The following is a 22,254-nucleotide window of genomic DNA, read 5'->3' on the forward strand; positions in this document are numbered from 1 at the left end:
TGTGTGGAAATCAGTATTTCCTCTTGGAGAGGATTACTCTCCAAGATTACTTGGTGACCAAGTAATTACTCAGTGACCAAGATGTCACTGTTTGAATATGTGAATGTAGTATAGGAAGGATCCTAGGGACAGGATGAAGCGAAACTGGATAAACTACAAACCCCCTCTTGACCTGATTCTAGCCTGGTCTTTCTCATTCACCCTGCATCCCACGTCTGCCCCCGCCCCCCAACATGGCTTACCCCAAGTTAGTTGTGGTTCTTTTGCTCTCGTTGCATCTAGCGCTTGCCACTTTGTATTCATCTCGCAATCTCCCCACTAAACTGTGGGCCCTCAAGAGGCCATCTTGTTTGCTGTGGTGTGCGCCTGGCATCTAGCACATTTCTTGGCACACAGTAAGTATCACTGGCTGACTAAGGAATGGATGCCTCAGCATTCATCAAGAGATGTCTAAGAAAGTTAAGTGTTGAAAAGATCAGGCCTCCAGTGCTTTTCTGAGTTGTTCATTTTGCTTGTCAAGTTTAATATCTACTTCTGTGCCATGGGCTGTACATGCTGGTATTTAGGGTCTCATTGGGAGAAAGGTGGAGCTAAAGAGGTTTTGATTACTATCTTGCTTCTCTGGTTTCCTAATAGGGTTGAGGTAGGGTGTCATGATGTGACTATATCCCTGGAGTAATCAGGTTTCTCTTCCTGGCCCTTCATCTCATCACAAGAAATGGAGGATATGGTCATGCACAGCCAATGTGGTGATTCTTAGCCATTTTAACTCAGGCAAGGAAACAAAACCTAGAAATAGTGAGCAAAAACCAGTGAGCAAGTGCAGTATTAGGCAAGTTTTAGATTAGATTAGTAATCTTTTGGTGGGGGAACTAACAGACCTTATTTCCTGGAAGTCTCCAGATGGGAGCAGCAGAGAGTTCCCGAGTAGAGCAGAAAGGAGTTAGTTGTATGGTGCATACGTACAGCCAGCTCCATGGCGGTAGGGACTGTAATACTACTCTCTAATCCTAGAACCTAACACAGGGCCTCTCTAGGCTTCCCTAGATACTTGTGAATAATGAACGGACTCTTACTTCCCTCCTTACTGGGAATTCTGCCACCTGACTGGTGCAGGGCTTGGTGACCTCCGAAGGAAGCCATGGAGAACTACTGGTTGGGAGTTCTTTGAGATCTCTTGCCTTAGACACTAAACCTTTTCCAGCCCGTTACTCCCAACAGGAACAGTGGTTCGTGTCCATAGTGATTCTACACATTATAGGGTATCAGGAGCTCTGGGAATTGAGAGATCGGCATATCCCTCCTCTTCAGTCACTACTGTAGACCAGTGGTTCTCAAAGTTAACGTGCAACAGAATCAGCTGGAGGGTGGGTTAAAATGCAGTTTGCTGAGCCCCACCCCCCATTTCTGATTCAGAAGGCCTAGGATGGGGCCTGATAAAAACATTCTTTCAAGTTCCTAGTGATGCTACTGCTCCAGGAACCACACTTTGAGAACCACTGAGGACCAGCGGTTCCTAATTGACATTTAGAATTCTGCAGAAGAAATGCTGCATTTAAAGGCTACCTGCTCAGAATTTTGATTTCACAAACTGGACCTGTCCTCTTCTCCTGGAACCATGCAAAACAATTCCTGAAAAGGAAAGTGCAACCAGGTTTGGATGGCTGACAGGTCACATGGCCTTGGGCCCTCTTTTTGGGATTGGGATCCATGAGACTAAGGAAAAACAATTTTGTACCTTTTAGAGTATTATTACTCTTCCTATGATAAGAGCATTGAGCTGGTGAAAGCTGAAATTAGCAGTTTTGAAAATGGTAAACAACATGGTAAGAAGAAGAAGAATTTGATTTTTAATAATTAGACATTTCAAATGATGGGTTTCAGAATTCAGATTACTATCAACAGTGCCCCTTTTTAAACTAATGAAAATAAGTTTCTTTAAAAATAGCAAGCCTCTATCACATATGCTATGTGAATGTGTTAGAGGAGGAAACAAATTAGACTTGGCCTATAGTAAGTTTTAAATGATGCTGGCAGATTTCCTGCTATGATGATTAGAAAAGATCAGAATCCTTAGGGTAACAGTTGACAGAGCTGAGGGGTTTTGCCACAGAAGGTCCCCTGATATTACTATAGTAATTGAGAGCAGATACTGAAAATTTTAAGGGAAGGAGAGTGAAGATATATCACCCTTTCTAGAAGAGGTATGCTTTGGAATCTAGACACATTTTAGTGAAGAGAGAGATGCCAGAGACATGGTGCTAAATCTGAATATACAACCTGGATTTATAAGTAGAGATGGGTTACAACTGGACTGTTTAGCATTTTAAGCTTGTCTTTAGGATGTCTGTTCCACTTCTGAAACAGATTTTGATCAGATTTGGAATACACCTAGTCGGTACAGCTATATCTTGAAACAAGGTAATTTTCAATTGAGAATGTTTTCTGTAATTTTTAATTCAACAAATCTAACCCAGCAAATATTTGCAATGCTCTGAGGCAGGGACTGTGGGGATATACAATATGTGAATAATAGATGTGTAAACGAAGTGCTACAGGAACCCAATAGGAGTAGCTCTTTCCAGCTGGGGACTGGACAGAAGCTCCAAGGCAGAAGTGTCACCTGAGCTAGGAAGAAGGGACAGGATTTTGGCAAAGTATATTCTAAATGAATAGATCTGTATCATTTGGATATGAAAGTACATAGTCTGTTCTGGAAGGAACTGGGTGATAGGAGACTGGTTGGAAAAGCAGCTGTGGGATTTGAATAGTATACCAAGGAGTTGTTAAGTGATAACCATGGAAGGCTTTCTAAGCTGGAAATAGCATAACATCGCTATTTTAGAAAGATAGCGCTGATATCACAGTGTGGAGAAAGGACAGAAGAGAAAGCGTAAGGGGCAGGAAAACATGAGGAAATTTATACTATTCCAAATTCTGAGGGAAGAATCATCTTTTAGTTAAGAACAGTTGAAAACAGTAGTATATTTAGAAGACATTCCAGAGGTAAAATTGAGAGGATGACTTAGTTGAGTGTAAGAAGTAGGTAGTGAAAATTAGGAAGAGGCAAGGATTACTCACTGATCAGAAGACTGGGAATGCTATTGATAACAATAGTTACCATTTTTTTGAGGGCTGCTGTATACCAGACATTGTTCTAAGCACACTTTTTCATGGCTTTTTAATAGTCCCAGTAGTTCTATTTGAAAATATAACCAATTTCACGAGAAAAAGAAAAGATAGCTAAGGCCCAGAGATGTTGCTCAACTTACCCAAGATCACATGTTAATAAGTGGCAGAGCCCTGATTCATGTTTAGGGTTGAGCTCCTTAACACCACTCTTCTTGACGTAAGAGTGAGTGGGGAAGCGGCATTGGTGGGGATATCTAACTGACATCAGGAAATGTTTGTTGAGTCCAGTATAGGAGAAAGGAAGGCTGAGGACAAAAGTTGGGGAATGCTGTAATTTAAGAAAAGGGACTGTGTGTGGATGATTTGGGGGGGTGGGGCAATAAAGAGGACTATGAAATATGTCAGAAAAGCCAGGCTAACCAAGAAGAAACTATGACAACTGAGTGTATAGAAATAAAGAGCACAGGACAGAAATCAGTAACAAAACCAAAGCTGATTCTTTTGAAAATACCAATAAGATGGACAAAAACTGAGAGAAGATGTAAATAAACTCAAAGAATGAAAATTCAAAATCTGCTCTTCTTCCAATGTTCACTCTTAATCAATGGGAATAGTGGTTAGGAGCACGCCTTAAATAAAAAGAATATAAGCTAAATGCAAATAGACTTGATAACCCAGCTGAAATGGATAAAATTCTATATAACATTAAAATTCCAAGTGTCAGGAAAGATACAAAAACCTTGAATATAACCATTAAAGAAACTGGAATAGTAATTAAAGAGCACCATCCCCCAACCCCTGACAAAAATAAGTTGGGCAGTTTGGTACAGAAAGCACAGTATCCTTCAGTCAGAGTTTAAACTTGGCTTTACTGCTTCTAAGCTATGACCTTCAGCCAAACAGAACTTAACTGAAATCCGTTTTTCTCATCCATAAAATGGGGATAACCGAACTTTTATAGGCTCTAGATATCAAATGAAATGACAACCACTGATAAACTGTAAGGGGCTAGACACATAACAATTACTGAAATAGTCTGAAAATTGCAAAAATATATTTACTTGTTCTACAAATATTGTACTTCTAACACATGCCTGGCTCTGTAGTTTGACACTTACTGATGAAGTGAAGTTTAACATTTAGCTTATCTAGACTAAATAGGAATTAAACTAGAAGACAGCCCAGGAGAGGAGCATTGTGACACATAGCATCCTGGACAATGAAAACCTAGTTTCCAACAGTTTTAAAAGGTCTTTAATTATTTCGTTAAAATGAAATGGGAGTATAGCTGCTGTATTTTAGACCTGAAAGGTATCAAATCATATACCTTTGTCCTATTTATCATCCTAGTTACCAACAAGACAAATTAACTTTAGTCCTTAAGTTTTGGCACTTATGGGTGATCTCTCTACTCAGTTTGATATTGTTTATCATTTTAATTAGAAAGAATACTTAAAAGATTTAGAAAATAATATCTTTAAAGATAAGAACCTTCCTCATTTTTAACAGTTACCGAGAAGCATCATTGTAGTACTCTGGAAAACTGACAGCCAATTTCAAAATACAGTATGAGAAGTTACTGATTTACATGCAGAGTCAGTTTCCTGGTTTTCAAAATTAATTTTTCTTAATATTTAAAGCAAATTATCATTCTGAGTAGATTGGAATCTTTTAGAAATAGTATTAGAACATACTTTAGCAACATATAAAGTACATATTTTTTTCTAGTAGCCTAGGCACATAAAATAATTAGGGACATTTCCTAAGCCTTAGCCTCTGTTTGCTGTATGTAACCCTTGATTTCATTGTCATCTTCCAATCACACATTCTGTAAAATGATTGGCAACTGACCTCTATCAATCACAGGGGTGATGAGAGAACTGATCCACTGTGGTCTGTCTAGGAATGTAAAGAACTCAGGTCTTCCCGATGGATTTGCAATAACTATTTTAAAAAATCTTTTGTCCACTACAGTTCCCTACACTGCTTAATGGCCACATGCCAGTGCCAATCCCCAGTCTGGACAGAGCTGCTTCTCCAGTACTGCTTTCTTCGAACTCTCAGAAATCCTGATGACATCTGGCCACAATTAAAGACTCATTAACTGATGAAACAAATTTGTCCCCATGGGCTAGTTTACCTGTGTCATGAGAAGGACGTTGTGAAACCCGTCTGTTAATTTGGTTTGCACTTTTCATAACATGGATGGTCTAGATTTATGTTACCATTTTAAAAACTTTTTTATATTCAAGTATATATGAAAATCTGTTTTGCATTAAGTGAATTTTAATGTTTTTGTTTTTTATATCTTCTTAGCTCTTAAGTGTTGAACACTGTTGACAGTGAAGAACTTTTCTTAATGGTTTTCAATGTAACTAATAAGGATGTGAAGCTTTTTTCCTCTTTAATTCTGCATATGCTGAACTGTGCTTATATACACTATAACCAGCTGTGCCTTCCTTTGCATTTAGTTTAATGTAAATGATTTATATATTTTTTAGTATTAAGAGAAATTGAAAGACAAAAATTAGTATCAAACAGCTCTCTAGTGGAATTTCACTATTTTTCACAAGTAGACAATATGAAAGCAGATTCATATTCTTTTTTGCTTTCAACTGTATGAGAATTGCCTTAGGACCTCTTTTGAACTGAAATTCAGTGAATATAATGTCCAAGTAATGTTTTTATAAGAAAAAAACTAAGCCATATTTAGACAATAAACTTTCATAAAAGAAAATATTCTAAAGTGCATTTTTTGAGAAATGAACGTTGAAAGGCTAGCTTCCTGTTTACAGTCTTTTAGACTCCTTCCAAACAAAAACCTGAGATGGAAAAGCTATAAAGTTCACTCTATACATGCCCCTGGAATATTTCCTAGTTTAGCACATTCTTGTTTAAAAAAATTAACCTGGTTCTCCCAGTTTTCCATAGAGAATCATACCTCTCTGATGCATTTACTGTATCATTATGTTAGGGTTTCTCTAAACCCCTGAAACTATAATTAACATTTAAAAATCCTATGCTTTGGAAGAGGTTCACAGACTGGTGATGAATACAAATAACAAAGAAACAATTTTGTAACACCAGGTGTCTTCATGTGTATAGGTATAGCCTTGCTTGTGGAAATTGAGAGGTGTAGGATACACTGCTTTATGTATTACTGTTTATGGTGAGAATGAAGGAAAACTGATCAAAGAAATATAAAATTCTTCAGGAGCCTCATCATTGTGGAACTGAACTGATTATATAACAATTTGGAATACTCAGCAGTAAATTCTTCTGTGCAGTGTAGTTTAGAGCAATGATAATAGAAACATATTTTCTGTTCCTTCAAAAAATCACCAGGCACTAGTCTACAGTGCCACTCTGTATATGAAGTAGTAAAGTTCTAATGTAAGATAAAAGAACTGGAAAGTGCCCAGTGCTTCCAATTCAAGATTAAGTTAATTATCATCCTTAACTATAACAGAAACCAATTTGAAATGTGGCTAAATAATTCATTGATCCAAATGAGGCATTAAATGGCAGGGATTATGAGAAAGGGTAAAAAATAAAGGTTGCCAAAACAAATATTTCTTGAATTTTCAGGAAATCTAAAATTTTGTTTTGACACTTACAAAGTGAGATTTTCAATTGGAATTGAGCATCTCTGTGTTTGGGGATGTATGCCCTTATCTGAGGAAGAAAATCCAAACACTCCAATATGCATCTTTGAATATAAAATAATGGGCCTGGTTCCAAAAATCTCCAAATAGACACTACTGTCACTCCCTTATAGGCTAAGGATAATTCTGTACACTTAAAATAAAAGCTGGTCCAGGGGACTGGTATTCACCAAACATAAAATGTTAGAAGAGGCCTTTGAGAATGCATCCAACCACCATTTCCAGGTAAGAACAACTGCACAGGAGAAGTGGGAGTTGCCTAAGGCTACATAGTTCATTAAAGGTAGAACAATGATTGGTGCTCAGTCCAGTTCTAGTTCCCCATGCCTAGCTATAGGTAACTACTGGTCCAAAGCTGTATGTTAGGTAGAAAAAAACAAAAAAAGAGCATTAAAAAAAAAAAACCCTGTTTTGTCAGATAAGAGCACACCTCAAATTCAAGATTCTCACAGAGAAACTAAGTCAATGTGCAAAAACCTCAACCAAAAATATTATTTTAAATGTAAATGTTGAATGTAAATCTGATTCTTGTACTCCCTTCCTCCAAATACTATGATTAACATACACTCTAGCTCCACTTATTAGAAATGGAAAAATACAGTAATTTTCGATGGATCAAAAAACTCACTATAACACAAATAGAGAAATGGAGGTATTGAAGTATAACACTTATAGCTCTGACTCATTCTGTGTGTTGGGTTGGTTTGTTTGTTTTTTTAAACAATTATTTTAGTCAGAAAATAGGTTTCAAAAAACGTAAGAAATAACTTTGTTTCCCCCTTTTTATATGTTTGCTTGATCAGTGTTAAAATGCTATGTATGGTAAAGTTTTATAGATCTATAACCTAAACGTTGGTCTCTTTGTACACATCTTTTCTATGACTGCAAATCTTCATTCAACTTTCATATATGTATCATTTTTACTGTTATTTTTGTTCAATAAATACTTTGTGATAAAAGGTGTGAAGAGGCAAGTGGATTGGCTTACTTCCATTTACTTGGGATGATCCAAATTCCACCATTCTATAGGGTGTAAGTTGGAAAATGAATTGTTATCTAGCTAAATATTGCACATTGAGACACACTATGTATATATAAATCTTATTTAAACACAGATATTTAAGGAAACAAATATACTTATTGAGGTTGAGTTGGGTGGAAGGGAATGGATTTGAAAAGTGGTCCTGTGATCTCTTAAATATGAAGTTCTATCTGTCATTCTGTACTGAGATAGGGAGGTAAGGAGAATGGGAAAAACGAAATTACCATTTATTCTTTTAGCTACAAATAATATCAGGAAATTAAAGCCATCCCACGTTCATGGATTAGAGCACTTAATATTGTTAAGATCACAATACTACCAAGAGTGATCTACCAATTCAATGCAATTCCTATCACAATCCCAAAGAAACTTATTTTCCCCAGAAATAGAAAATCCCATCCTAAAATTTACATGGAATTTCAAGGAACCTTGAATATACAAAACAATCTTGAAAAAGGAAAACAAAGGTGGAGGACTTACACTTCTTGATTTCAAAACTTACAAAGCTACAATTAATTAAAACATTGCGGTACTGGCAGAAGGACAGAGATGTAGACTGAGAGAACAGAATTGAGAGCCCTGAAATAAACCCTCATACCTATGGTCAACTAATTTTCAACATGGATGCCAAGACCATCCAGTGGGAAAAAGACAGTTCTTTCAACAAGTAGGGCTAGGAAAACTACATACTCATATGCAAAAGAATAAGGTTGGACATTCACTTTACACCACAGACAAAAATTAATTCAAAATGGATCAAGGCCCTAAATGTAAGCGCTAAAACTATAAAACTCTTAAAATGGGGGAAAATATTCATGTTCTTGGATTTGGCAATACCAACTTAAATATGCCACCAACACCAGAGGCAACAAAAGAAAAAATAAACTGGACTTCATTAAAATTAAAAACTTCTGTATATATCAATAGGACATCATCAAGAAAGTGAACACAACCCACAGGAGAAAATAATTACAACTCATATACCTCATAAGGGTCTAATCCAGAATATATAAAGAACTCCTACAACTCAACAACAAAAAGACATCCAACCAAATTTTAAAAAGGGCAAAGGACTTGAATAGACATTTCTCTAAAGCAGATACACAAATGGCCAGTAAACACATGAAAAGCTGCTTAACACCCAGTCATTAGGAAAATGCAAATCAAAACCACAATGAGGCACCACTTCACAGCTATTAGAATGAATATAATGGGAGAAAATTTAAAAAGCAAGGACGAGGAGAAACTGGACCTCATATATTACTACTGAGAATGTAAAATGGTACGGTCACTGTAGAAAACAGTTTGGCGGTTCCTCAAAAAGTTAAACATAATATTACTAACTAACCCAACAATTCCACTCCTAGGTATATAAAACCCAAAGAATTGAAAACAAGGGTTCAAACAGATGCTTGTATACCAGTGTTCATAGTGACATTATTTACAACAGCCAAAAATGGAAAAAAACAGTGTCTATCAACAGATGAGTGGATAAGCAAATGTTGTATAGTCGTACAACGTTATTCAGGCATGAAAACAAATGAAGTTCTGACACATGCTACAACATGGATGAACCTTGAAAACATCACGCAGGTGAAATAAGCCAGACACAAAAAAACAAGTGTGCTATGATTCCACTTACATGAAATATCTAGAATAAGCAAATTCACAAAGACAAAAAGTATTGGATTGGCCAAAAACTTCGTTCAGGTTTTTCTGTATAACATCTTACAGAAAAACCCAACCGAACTTTTTGGCCAATCCACGATATATGAGAGGTTACCCAAGAGCTGGGGAAAGGGGAAAACGTGGGAGGGTGGGGGTTAAATCTTAATGGGTACAAAGTTTCTGTTTGGAGTGATGAAAAACTTTGGAGCTCGACTGTGGTAAATGCTTTACAACACTGTGAACGTAATAATTAATGCCACTGAACTGTATACTTACGAAGTATAAAAATGGCAACTTTTATGTTATATGTATTTTACCACAATTTTAAAAAATAGTAAAAACAAAAACACACACACAAAAAACAACCACATGAACTGTCTTGGGTCAAAAAGATCGTTATAACATGTTAACAAGTACTCTTTCAAATGTAAGCTGATAAAGCACCAAATAGAATGCAGCCACTTCTATATATAGAGTAACATATTCAGTGTGTTAACAACATCACTTGGAAGGAAAACAAAAAGGCATCCTCTCTTACCTTTAAGAACCTTGTCAGTTTAAGATGAATCACGTGTTCAAGGTTCAATATTTCTGAGTTTCAATTGTCTTCACTGCAAAGTTTTCAGAATCTGAATGGTGCTCAAGTATCAAAAAAAATCCAATTTCTTAGTAAAATGAAGAAACATCCCCAGCTTTTCCTAGGAAGAACAATTTTATGTAACTGCTGGATACAGTTCTTCACCTTTTATATGCAAGAATCAAACAAATGGATAACTATGTCAAATTTGCAACAAATATATCATGAATGAAATGACAAATCTGACAATGATACTTAAAAGTGCTATCCTATAAAATTACAGTAAAGATTATTAAATGAATGGCCAGCACAATTATAAATTAATTGCCATTGACACAGTGAGACTTCATCATCTTAAGGAGATCCATTAAGAGAAAATGATCCCAGAGATTGGTTCAAGATGGCAGAGTAGAAGGACATGCGCTCACTCCCTCTTGTGAGAGCACCAGAATCACAACTAACTGCTGAACAATTATCGACAGGAAGACACTGGAACTCACCAAAAAAGATACCCCACACCCAAAGACAAATGAGAAGCGGCAGTGAGATGGTAGGAGGGGTGCAATCAATAAAATCAAGCCCCATAACCGCTGGGTGGGTGACTCACAAACTGGAGAACAATTATACCACAGAAGTCCACCCACTGGAGTGAAGTTTCTGAGCCCCACGTCAGGCTTCCCAACCTGGGGGTCTGGCAACAGGAAGAGGAATTCCCACAGAATCAGACTTTGAAGGCTAGCAGAATTTGATTGCAGGACTTCAACAGGACTAGGGGAAACAGAGACTCCACTCTTGGAGGGCACACACAAGGTAGTGTGTGCACTGGGACCTAGGGGAAGGAGCAGTGACCCCATAGGAGACTGAACCAGACCTACCTGCTACTGTTGGAGGGTCTTCTGCAGAGGCGGGGGGTGGCTGAGGCTCACCGTGGCGACAAGGACACTGGCAGCAGAAGTTCTGGAAGTACTGCTTGGCATAAATCCTACTGGAGTCCGCTATTAGGCCCACCAAAGAGCCCAGTAGGCTCCAGTGCTGGGTCACCTCAGGCCAAACAACCAACAGGGAGGGAACTCATCCCCATCCATCAGCAAACAAGTGGATTAAAGTTTTACTGAGCTCTGCCCACCAGAGCAACAGCCAGCTCTACCCACCACCAGTTACCCACCATCAGTCCCTCCCATCAGGAAGCTTGCAAAAGCCTCTTAGATAGCTCATCCACCAGAGAGCAGACAGCAGAAGCAAGAAGAACTACAATCCTGCAGCCTGTGGAACAAAAACCACATTCACAGAAAGACAAGATGAAAAGGCAGAGGGCTGGGTACCAGATGAAGGAACAAGATAAAACCCCAGAAAAACAACTAAATGAAGTGGAGATAGGCAGCCTTCCAGAAAAAGAATTCAGAATAATGATAGTGAAGATGATCCAGGACCTTGGGAAAACAATGAAGGCAAAGATCAAGAAGATGCAAGAAATCTAACAATGACTTAGAAGAATTAAAGAACAAACACCTAGAAGAAGTAAAGAACAGAGATGAACAACACAATAGCTGAAATGAAAAATACGCTAGAAGGAATCAATGGCAGAATAACTAAGGCAGAAGAATGGATAAGTGACCTGGAAGACAGAATGGTGGAATTCACTGCCATGCAACAGACTACAGAAATAAGAATGAAAGGAAATGAAGACAGCCTAAGAGACCTCTGGGACAACATTAAATGCACCAACATTCACATTATAGGGGTCCCAGAAGGAGAAGAGAGAGAGAAAGGACCCGAGAAAATATTTGAAGAGATTATAGTTGAAAACTTCCCTAACATGGGGAAGGAAATAGCCACCCAGGTCCAGGCAGCACAGAGAGTCCCAGGCAGGATAAACCCAAGGAGAAACACGCCGAGACACACAGTAATCAAACTGACAAAAATTAAAGACAGAGAAAAATTATTAAAAGCAACAAGGGAAAACTGACAAATAACATACAAGGGAACTCCCATAATGTTAACGGCTGATTTCTCAGCAGAAACTCTACAAGCCAGAAGGGAGTGGCATCATATATTTAAAGTGATGAAAGGGAAGAACCTACAACCAAGATTACTCTACCCGGCAAGGATCTCATTCAGATTCAATGGAGAAATCAAAAGCTTTACAGACAAGCAAAAGCTAAGAGAATTCAGCACCACCAAACCAGCTCTACAACAAATGCTAAAGGAACTTCTCTAAGAAGTGGGAAACACAAGAGAAGGACCTACAAAAACAAAAACAAAACAATTAAGAAAATGGTAATAGGAACATACATATTGATAATTACCTTAAATGTGAATGGATTAAATGCTCCAACCAAAAGGCAGAGGCTGGCTGAATGGATACAAAAACAAGACCCATATGTATGCTGTCCACAGGAGACCCACTTCAGACCTAGGGACACATACAGACTGAAGGTGAGGGGATGGAAAAAGATATTCTATGCAAATGGAAATCAAAAGAAAGCTGGAATAGCAGTACTCATATCAGATAAAACAGACTTTAAAATAATGTTACAAGAGACAAGGAAGGACACTACATAATGACCAAGGGATCGATCCAAGAATAAGATATAACAATTATAAACATATATGCACCCAACATAAGAGCACCTCAATACATAAGGCAAATGCTAACAACTATAAAAGAGAAAATTGACAGTATCACAATAATAGTGGGGGACTTTACCACCTCATTTACATCAATGGACAGATCATCCAGACAGAAAATTAATAAGGAAACACATGCTTTAAATGACACAAAAGACCAGATAGATTTAATTGATATTTATAAGACATTCCATCCGAAAACAGCAGATTACACTTCCTTCTCAAGTGAACAGCGAACATTCTCCAGGATAGATCACATCTTGGGTCAGAGATCAAGCCTTGGTAAATTTAAGAAAACTGAAATCATATCAAGCATCTTTTCCGACCACAACGCTATGACATTAGAAATCAATTACAGGGGAAAAAACGTAAAAAATACAAACACGAGAAGGCGAAACAATACATTACTAAATAACCAAGAGACCACTGAAGAAATCAAAGAGGAAATCAAAAAATACCTAGAGAGAAATGACAATGAAAACATGACGATCCAAAACCTATGGGATGCAGCAAAAGCAGTTCTAAGAGGGAAGTTTATAGCTATACGATCATGCCTCAAGAAACAAGAAAAATCTAAAATAAACAATCTAATCTTACACCTAAAGGAACTAGAGAAAGAAGAACAAACAAAACCCAAAGTTAGTAGAAGGAAAGAAATCATAAAGACCAGAGAAGAAATAAATGAAATAAAAACAAAGAAAACAATAGCAAAGATCAATAAAACTAAAAGCTGGTTCTTTGAGAAGATAAACAAAATTGATAATTCTTTAGCCAGACTCATCAAGAAAAAGAGGGAGAAGACTCAAATCAATAAAATTAGAAATGAAAAAAGATGTTACAACAGACACTGCAGAAATACAAAGCATCATAAGAGACTATTACAAGCAACTCTATGCCAATAAAATAGACAACCTGGAAGAAATAGACAAGTTCTTAGAAAAGTATAACCTTCCAAGACTGAACCAGGAAGAAATAGAAAATATGAACAGACCAATCACAAGTAATGAAACTGAAACTGTGATTAAAACTCTTCCAACAAACAAAAGTCCAGGACCAGATGGCTTCACAGGTGAATTCTATCAAACATTTAGAGAAGAGCTAACACCCATCCTTCTCAAACTCTTCCAAAACACTGCAGAGGGAGGAACACTCCCAACTCATTCTAGGAGGCTACCATCACCCTGATACCCAAACCAGACAAAGATACCACAAAAAAAGAAAATTACAGAGCAATATCACTGATGAATATAGATACAAAAATCCTCAACAAAATACTAGCAAACAGATTCCGACAACACACTAAAAGGATCATATACCATATCAAGTGGGATTTATCCCAGGGATGCAAGGATTCTTCAATATATACAAATCAACCAATGTGACACGCCATATTAACAAACTGAAGAATAAAAACCATATGATCATCTCAATAGAAGTGGAAAAAGCTTTTGACAAAATTCAATACCCATTTATGATAAAAAAAAAAAAAACTCTCCAGAGAGCGGGCATAGAGGGAACCTACCTCAACATAATAAAAACCATATATGACAAACCCACAGCAAACATCATTCTCAGTGGTGAAAAACTGTAAGCATTTCCCCTAAGATCAGGAACAAGTATGTCCACTCTTGATACTATTATTCAACATAATTTTGGAAGTCCTAGCCACAGCAATCATAGAAGAAAAAGGAATACAAATTGGAAAAGCAGTAAAACTGTCACTATTCGCAGATGACATGATACTATACATAGATAATCCTAAAGATGCCACCAGAGGGCTTCCCTACTGGCACAGTAGTTAAGAATCTGCCAGCCAATGCAGGGGATATGGGTTCAGGCCCTGGTCCGGGAAGATTCCACATGCCATGAAGCAACTAAGCCCATGCGCTACAACTACTGAGCCCGTGTGCCACAATTACTGAAACCCGCGTGCCTAGAACCCGTGCTCCACAACGAGAAGCCACCGCAATGAGTAGCCCCTGCTTGCTGCAACTAGAGAAAGCCTGCCCGCAGCAAAGACCCAACACAGCCAAAATGAATAAAGTTAAAAAAAAAAAAAAAGATGCCACCAGAAAACTACTAGACCTAATCAATGAATTTGGTAAAGTTGCAGGATACAAAATTAATACACAGAAACCTCTTGCATTCCTATACATTAACAACAAAAGATCAGAAAGAGAAATTAAGGAAATAATCCCATTCACCACTGCAACAAAAAGAATAAAATACCTAAGAATAAACTCACCTAAGGAGGTAAAAGACCTGTATGCAGAAAACTATAAGACACTGATGAAAGAAATCAAAGATAACACAAACAGATGGAGAGATATATCATGTTCTTGGATTGGAAGAATCAATATTGTGAAAATGACTATACTACCCAAAGCAATCTACAGATTCAATGCAATCTCTATCAAATTACCAATGGTAGTTTTTACAGAACAAAAAAATCTTAAAATTTGTATGGAGACACAAAAGATCCCGAATAGCCAAAGCAATCTTGAGGGGAAAAAAAATGGAGCTGGAACAATCAGACTCCCTTACTTCAGACTATATTACAAAGCTACAGTAATCAAGACAATATGGTACTAGCACAAAAACAGACATATAGATCGATGGAACAGGATAGAAAGCCCAGAGTTAAACCAACACACCTATAGTCAACTAATCTATGACAAAGGAAGCAAGGATATACAATGGAGAAAAGACAGTTTCTTCAATAAGTGGTGCTGGGAAAACTGGACAGCTACATGTAAAGGACTGAAATTAGAACACTCCCTAACACCATACATAAAAATAAACTCAAAATGGATTAAAGGGTTTTGCAGGTGGCGCAGTGGTTAAGAATCCACCTGCCAATGCAGGGAACACGGGTTCAAGCCCTGGTCTGGGGAGATCCCACATGCTGCGGAGCAACTAAGGCTGTGCACCACAACTACTGAGCCTGTGCTCTAGAGTCCACAAACCACAACTACTGAGCCTGTGTGCCACAACTACTGAAGCCCGTATGCCTAGAGCCCGTGCTCCGCAACGAGAAGCCACTGCAATGAGAAGCCCGCACACCACAACGAACAGTTGCCCCCGCTCACCACAACTAGAGAAAGCCCGCATGCAGCAACGAAGACTCAATGCAGCCGAAAATAAATAAATAAATTTAAAAAAAGAATTAAAGACCTAAATGTCCAGTCTTACACTGGACACTATAAAACTCTTAGAGGAAAACATAGGAAGCACACTCTTTGGCATAAATCACAGCAAGATCTTTTTTGACCCACCTCCTAGAGTAATGGAAATAAAAACAAAAATAAACAACTGGGACCTAATGAAACTTAAAAGCTTTTGTACAGCAAAGGAAACAAGACGAAAAGGCCCTCAGAATGGGAGAAAATACTTGCAAATGAATCAACGGACAAAGGATTAATCTCCAAAAATAGAAACAGCTCATGCAGCTCAATATTAGAAAAACAAACAACTAATCAAAAAATAGGCAGAAGACCTAAATAGACATTCCTCCAAAGACGACAAACAGATAGCCAACAGGCACATGAAAAGATGCTCAACAACACTAATTATTAGAGAAATGCAAATCAAAACTACAATGAGGTATCACCTCACACTGGTTAGAAAAGGTATCATCAGAAAGTCTACAAACAACAAATGCTGGAGAGAGTGTGGAGAAAAGGGAACCCTCTTGCACTGTTGGTGGGAATGTAAATTAATACAGCCACTATGGAGAACAGTACAGAGGTTCATTAAAAAACTAAAAATAGAATTACCATATGACCCAGCAATCCCACTACTGGGCATATACCCAGAGAAAACCATAATTCAAAAAGACACATGCACCCCAATGTTCACTGCAGCACTATTTACAATAGCCAGGTCATGGAAGCAACCTAAATGCCCATTGACAGAAGAATGGATAAAGACGATGTGATACATATATACAATGGAATATTACTCAGCCATAAAAAAGAACGAAATTGGGTCAGTTGTAGAGACGTGGATGGATCTAGAGACTGTCATACAGAGTGAAGTAAGTCAGAAAGAGAAAAACAAATATCATATATTAATGCATATATGTGGAATCTAGGAAAATGGTACAGATGAACCGGTTTGCAAGGCAGAAATAGAGACACAGATGTAGAGAACAAACGTATTGACACCAAGAGGGGAAAGTGGGGTGGGGGTGGTGTGATGAATTGGGAGATTGGGATTGACATATATACACTAACATGTATAAAATAGATAATTAAAAAGAACCTGCTGCATAAAAATAAATAAATAAAATTGGAAAAAAAAAAGATCCCATCCTGCACAGCCTTCTTCCCCAAGAAAGAACTGTGACTCAACAAAACCACATTTTAACAACATGAAGATTTTGTTATTATAAATTTCAAAACAAAATGGAGGAATTTTCACATAATATTTATAACCTTCAAAGTACAATATTAATACATATCTGTCAGTTAGAAATAACAGCAGTTTGTTAGGCTACAGGGTTTAACATAAAACCAATTTACAAATGTGAAAAGCAGTAGTGGTCCAATATTCACCATTACACATGAATCTGTTTCTTCCAGAAAATTTTTCTTAAAAAATTAAAATTTCAGTATTATGAAATATTAAAATAACACCCCAAACATGCCACAATCACTATTCACAAATAAAATTAAAATGAAATATACAAAAATTCACTTAATACTGTTAAATAACAATAAACTACAAGATTTCCTGAACAGAAATGGTAGGACCCCTGAATGTTTTACAGTGAATGTCAGGAAAAGAATTAAGTTATGACTATTTTCATGATATATAAGCCCAAAATTTACATGACCATTTCAAAATATCGCAATTAAGATTTGCAGTTGGTAAGATGCACTAAACAAACAGTCCTTAAAAGTGAACACAAATGCTTAAAACACTGTTACCAACACCAAGGTGTATTTATGATGTTCAAAAAGATGCATAATTAAAACTGTAATATTTACTACCTCTGGTAAACAGATAATATCTATAATGCTTTAAAACAATCTTCCAAGTTCTCATTTCTCTCATTTGTATTTAGCATGGCTCATTTCAAAGACATATTACAGCTTTCAACTGATTCCAAGTGAATGTTATTAAAACACACACACACAGCTCCCAAATGAAATAAAACTGTTCCCCAATGATCATCCATTCTAATAAAAGAATTGTATTTAAAACAAATAAACAAAACAAGACCTCTGATGTTTGACTGGACTTGTATGGTTTAGTTTTAACTAAATTAAAGCACGATGTAAAATAGGTAAGTGTATTAGTATACAAATATCCAATAATATGCAGGAAATATTTCTAAAATGAGGAAAAATAAAAATAAATAATTTTGGTGCTTTAATTTACTGGTATTTAATACGAGATCCCCAAAATGTCAGATATTCACTTGCTTGAATCAACTTCTGCATCACATGCTTTCCTAAACATAATGTGCTTATCAATTTCTTACTACACTATTTGCCAATGTTCAATAAAAAAATTATATAGCATGAATGTAAGAGTGTTCAAGTTGGCTCACTTATTTTACTGTTAAGCAAAGCTGGATTTACATTCCAGGAAACACTGCAGTTTAATTTTAAAAACAAACAAAGAAAAAATGCAGCAGTAAAACAATTTGTGAGGAGAAACAGATGCATTCACGTATAATAAAGCCACTGCAACTTCTTCAGGCATTCAACTGTTGTGTTAAATAAACAGACAGTAGTTATTTAGCAGCAATGATTCCGCAATAAATAATGCATTGTGTTTCTCAGTCCTGCACAAAAATTGCAGCTACAGTTACATCAATAGCTGTAACCTACTGGCTCTAATGGCAGAGAAGACTTTAAAACCAACTGTACAAAAAAATTGTCACACTGTGACAACAAATATAAAAACAATTTGTAGGTCTGAAATAAAAAGACTCCACTGTGAAGAGGACAGTGTAGACAAACGAAGATTCCAAGTCCACCAAAAGAAATAACTGCCTTCAGATCTGAGTCCTTGATTGATAAGAAAGGCTGGGGGCTGGGCTTGAAACCATGTTACCAGACTTAAAAGAGCATGCTCTGTCTTCTGTTCTTCCCATGTCCTAAAATATAAAGTCATTTTATGAGGCAGTTCAACGTTCAGTTTCATCCCACATACAGTATTTGTTGACTCTATGAAGCTAATGTTCCCACCAGCAAAAGCTAATATTCCACGGTAAGAGTGATCAGCACTGTCTTAAACGACCCTTTTGTTGATGGGGTCAGTCTACAGCTTCTATGCTTCGAAGTGATGAACCTGATGACTAGGGAAGCACAAGATGTGTCTTCTGCCTCAGGTGCCAGGGATGGCGTGTGCAGTGATCAAGCCAGGCCACTTGTAAAAGGTCTTTGTGCCATCTGCAGCTTTCAGGATCCCTGATTTGACTGAGTCAGATTTCTCTCTGAAGAATTACTGAGCTGCCCATATCATACAGGAAAGTATGTGCAATGCTAAACATACACAGCTGTGGAATGCACTGTACATTGTTTTTTACATCAATAATTTTACCGATCAATTTATAAACCCAAAACTTGGTTCCACGCAAAATTTCATGATCGACACGTGAAATGGTTTATGACAAACACACCTGTCTCTGGATAAGAAGAATTTCGAAAACCCGGGTCCTTTTGCAATTGAATCTCTTTCAAACTGAATATTGATACACCTAAAATGCACAGACAAAAATTATCAGATGAAAGTCTATCATTAAAGCAAATATAATCCAACTATAGACAAAATATCTAAAAATGTATACTGATTCAACATGAAACATTTATACTACATTTACAAGGTTACAGCCCTGCTGAAATATTTTCCCTTTTGTCCCAATGTCTTAAGAAAACCAAACCAAATAACCTCTCCCTCAGAACCTTTCTCCCCCAATTCTGCCTTAAATCATGCTTTGAGTATGTGTTTCTCTAAGGAGAATGTACATTGTCTATTTCTAGGGCTTACTGAGGTTGGAAGACCTAATCAAAATGTATTACTCGGTTTTATTCTCTCTGTTCTTTATCTGTCTCCTTATGATGGCATGAAGGTCAAATCCTCAAACTATCTTCAGAATTTTAGAGAAAAACAAGAAATGGTTTGTACACCTCACCCACACCTCAAACTATAAAACTTGGTATTAATAATGAAACGTAAATCTCTTAAAAAACACTTGTAACTCATCCTTCTTATTTCCATCTCTGCCAGAGAGGTAGTCTTTCATTAAAAAATATCCAGGGCTTCCCTGGTGGCGCAGTGGTTGCGAGTCCGCCTGCCGATGCAGGGGACACGGGTTCGTGCCCCAGTCCGGGAAGATCCCGCATGCCGCGGAGTGGCTGGGCCTGTGAGCCATGGCCGCTGAGCCTGCGCGTCCGGAGCCTATGCCCCGCAACGGGAGAGGCCACAACAGTGAGAGGCCCGCGTACTGCAAAAAAAAAAAAAAAATATCCAATAGGGGCTTCCCTGGTGGCACAGTGGTTAAGAATCCACCTGCCAATGCCAGGGACGTAAGTTTGAGCCCTGGTCCAGGAAGATCCCACGTGTGGCAGAGCAGCTAAGCCCATGTGTCACAACTACTGGGCCTGTGCTCTAGAGCCCTTGAGCCACAACTACTGAAGCCCTTGCGCCTAAAGGCAGTGCTCTGCAACAAGAGAAGCCACCGCAACGAGAAGCCCACACACCACAACGAAGAGCAGCCCCCGCTCACTGCAACTAGAGAAAGCCCATGCGCAGTAGAGAAGACCCAACGCAGCCAAAAATAAATTAATTAATTAAAATATGTATATATCCAATAAGTTCTAAGTGAAAAGTCTTGAGGAGTCTTGATTCCAATTAGAAAACCTTTTAGTGAATCAATACTGTCTAGTAAATGAGAACGGGAAATTAATGAAAGCTTTTGGCTGTTCAGTTCCCAAATATTCTCTTAATTCCTCACTCACCTTGCTAATTTTTAAAAATTTATTTTTGGCTGCATTGGGTCTTTGTTGCTGCGTGCAGGCTTTTCTCTAGTTGTGGCGAGCCGAGGCTACTCTTCGTTGCAGTGTGCGGGCTTCTCACTGTGGTGGCTTCTCTTGTTGTGGAGCATGGGCTCTAGGCACACAGGCTTCAGTAATTGTGGCACGCGGGCTCAGTAGTTGAGGCGCATGGGCTTAGTTGCTCCGTAGCATGTGGGATCTTCCCAGACCAGGGCTCGAACCCGTGTCCCCTGCATTGGCAGGCGGATTCTTAACTACTGCGCCACCAGGGAAGTCCTCACCTTGCTAATTTTCAAGTAAAATATTGGGGTAATTTATAAGAAACTTCTGAGTAAAATCAAGCAGTTACCCCAGGCATGAGAAATCAGCTATTTTAGTGACAATATGCTCACCACTGTCATGGGGATGGTAAAGTCAGAGTGAACACAGTAAAGGAAAATCATCTTCACATCTTGAAAAAGAAATTTACTTCCACAAAAAAATCTTGTTTTGGTTGTGCTTCATTACTATTTACTTGAAATCCATTTTTAACAACTCTGAATCAAAGCAATCCAGATTGGGCCTAATGACAACGTCTATCATCAGATGGCATTTTCCACTTACTTAAGTCAAATAAGACTAATGACCCACATCTAAGTGCTACTGATTTCTTACAGAGTCGTGGCAATATACTCAGTGTTAAAAGAAATAAATTAAAACAGGCAAGACAGACATACACCTCCCTTTAAGGAATTCTGATCTAATTACAGAAAGACCAGAATTTTAGGCTTAAAAACCAACCATCTTCCTAAATCCCTAATTCACCCCAGTCTCCAAACCTGGATAAAAATAAAGGGGGTGGGGGGACACACTCTAGAATCTCTCTTACTTTCAGGTAAAGCATGTATCCTTGGTCCCAGACTTCGAAAGTACACATGTTTCATGGCCTCTTCTGCTGAAACCCTTTTCTTAGATTCATACTGTGAGAAACCAAAAAACTGCTTCATTAATTTTTTTCTCTAAATACTGGAAAAAGCGTATGCAAGCGGGAGGGGACACACACACAAATTAGCATTTAAGCATTTAGAGCTACTCTTATCTTGATTACTTAATAGAGTGACTATTATTTTTAAGAACCAATTTGGAGTACTATGCTCTAATGTGAGTTACTACTGAGATTATGTAGCAATGATTATATCTCAGTTACAAATTTCCAAGATAAAGCTGGATCTTAACGAAAAATTTAGATGCCCTATATTTTCTGAAGTGATGAAAAAAAGCAAAATATCTGACCTTTCGTGTTACTTTTCTTCACGAATACCACAGTATTACTGGAAATATACCTAATACCTTTATGAAAGACATTATTAAATTACCTATTCAATACCCATCTCCCTTTTTTCCTTGACAAGATAATGTAGATTTGTTTAAGGTATACATGCTTCCAACTCTGACATATGAATCATGACTATTCTAAGTTTAGGCTAATTATGGCAATCCTGCTCCCCAATTCTCAGCCTCTCTTACAATTAATATTCTGGCCTTAGGAAGATT

General features: G+C 37.6%; 2 protein-coding genes across 2 annotated transcripts in view; one reads left to right on the top strand and one right to left on the bottom strand.

The window, feature by feature from the left end:
* ELK3 (ETS transcription factor ELK3) overlaps nucleotides 1-7,756 on the top strand; it is a 69,968-nt gene extending 62,212 nt beyond the window's left edge. The window contains exon 5 of the mRNA XM_060025418.1: nucleotides 5,107-7,756. Within this exon, the coding sequence (XP_059881401.1) occupies nucleotides 5,107-5,205 (99 nt within the window). The 3' untranslated portion in view covers nucleotides 5,206-7,756. The remainder of the gene's footprint in view (nucleotides 1-5,106) is intronic.
* Nucleotides 7,757-17,124: 9,368 nt separating this feature from the next.
* CDK17 (cyclin dependent kinase 17) overlaps nucleotides 17,125-22,254 on the bottom strand; it is a 97,262-nt gene continuing 92,132 nt past the window's right edge. Inside the window, exons 15-17 of the mRNA XM_060025419.1 lie at nucleotides 21,590-21,680; nucleotides 19,347-19,424; nucleotides 17,125-18,821 (exon numbers count right to left, since the gene is read on the bottom strand). Of these exons, the coding sequence (XP_059881402.1) occupies nucleotides 18,784-18,821; nucleotides 19,347-19,424; nucleotides 21,590-21,680 (207 nt within the window). The 3' untranslated portion in view covers nucleotides 17,125-18,783. The remainder of the gene's footprint in view (nucleotides 18,822-19,346; nucleotides 19,425-21,589; nucleotides 21,681-22,254) is intronic.

The sequence above is a fragment of the Delphinus delphis genome, chromosome 11 (genome assembly GCF_949987515.2).
Source record: "Delphinus delphis chromosome 11, mDelDel1.2, whole genome shotgun sequence".
Lineage (NCBI taxonomy): Eukaryota > Metazoa > Chordata > Mammalia > Artiodactyla > Delphinidae > Delphinus > Delphinus delphis.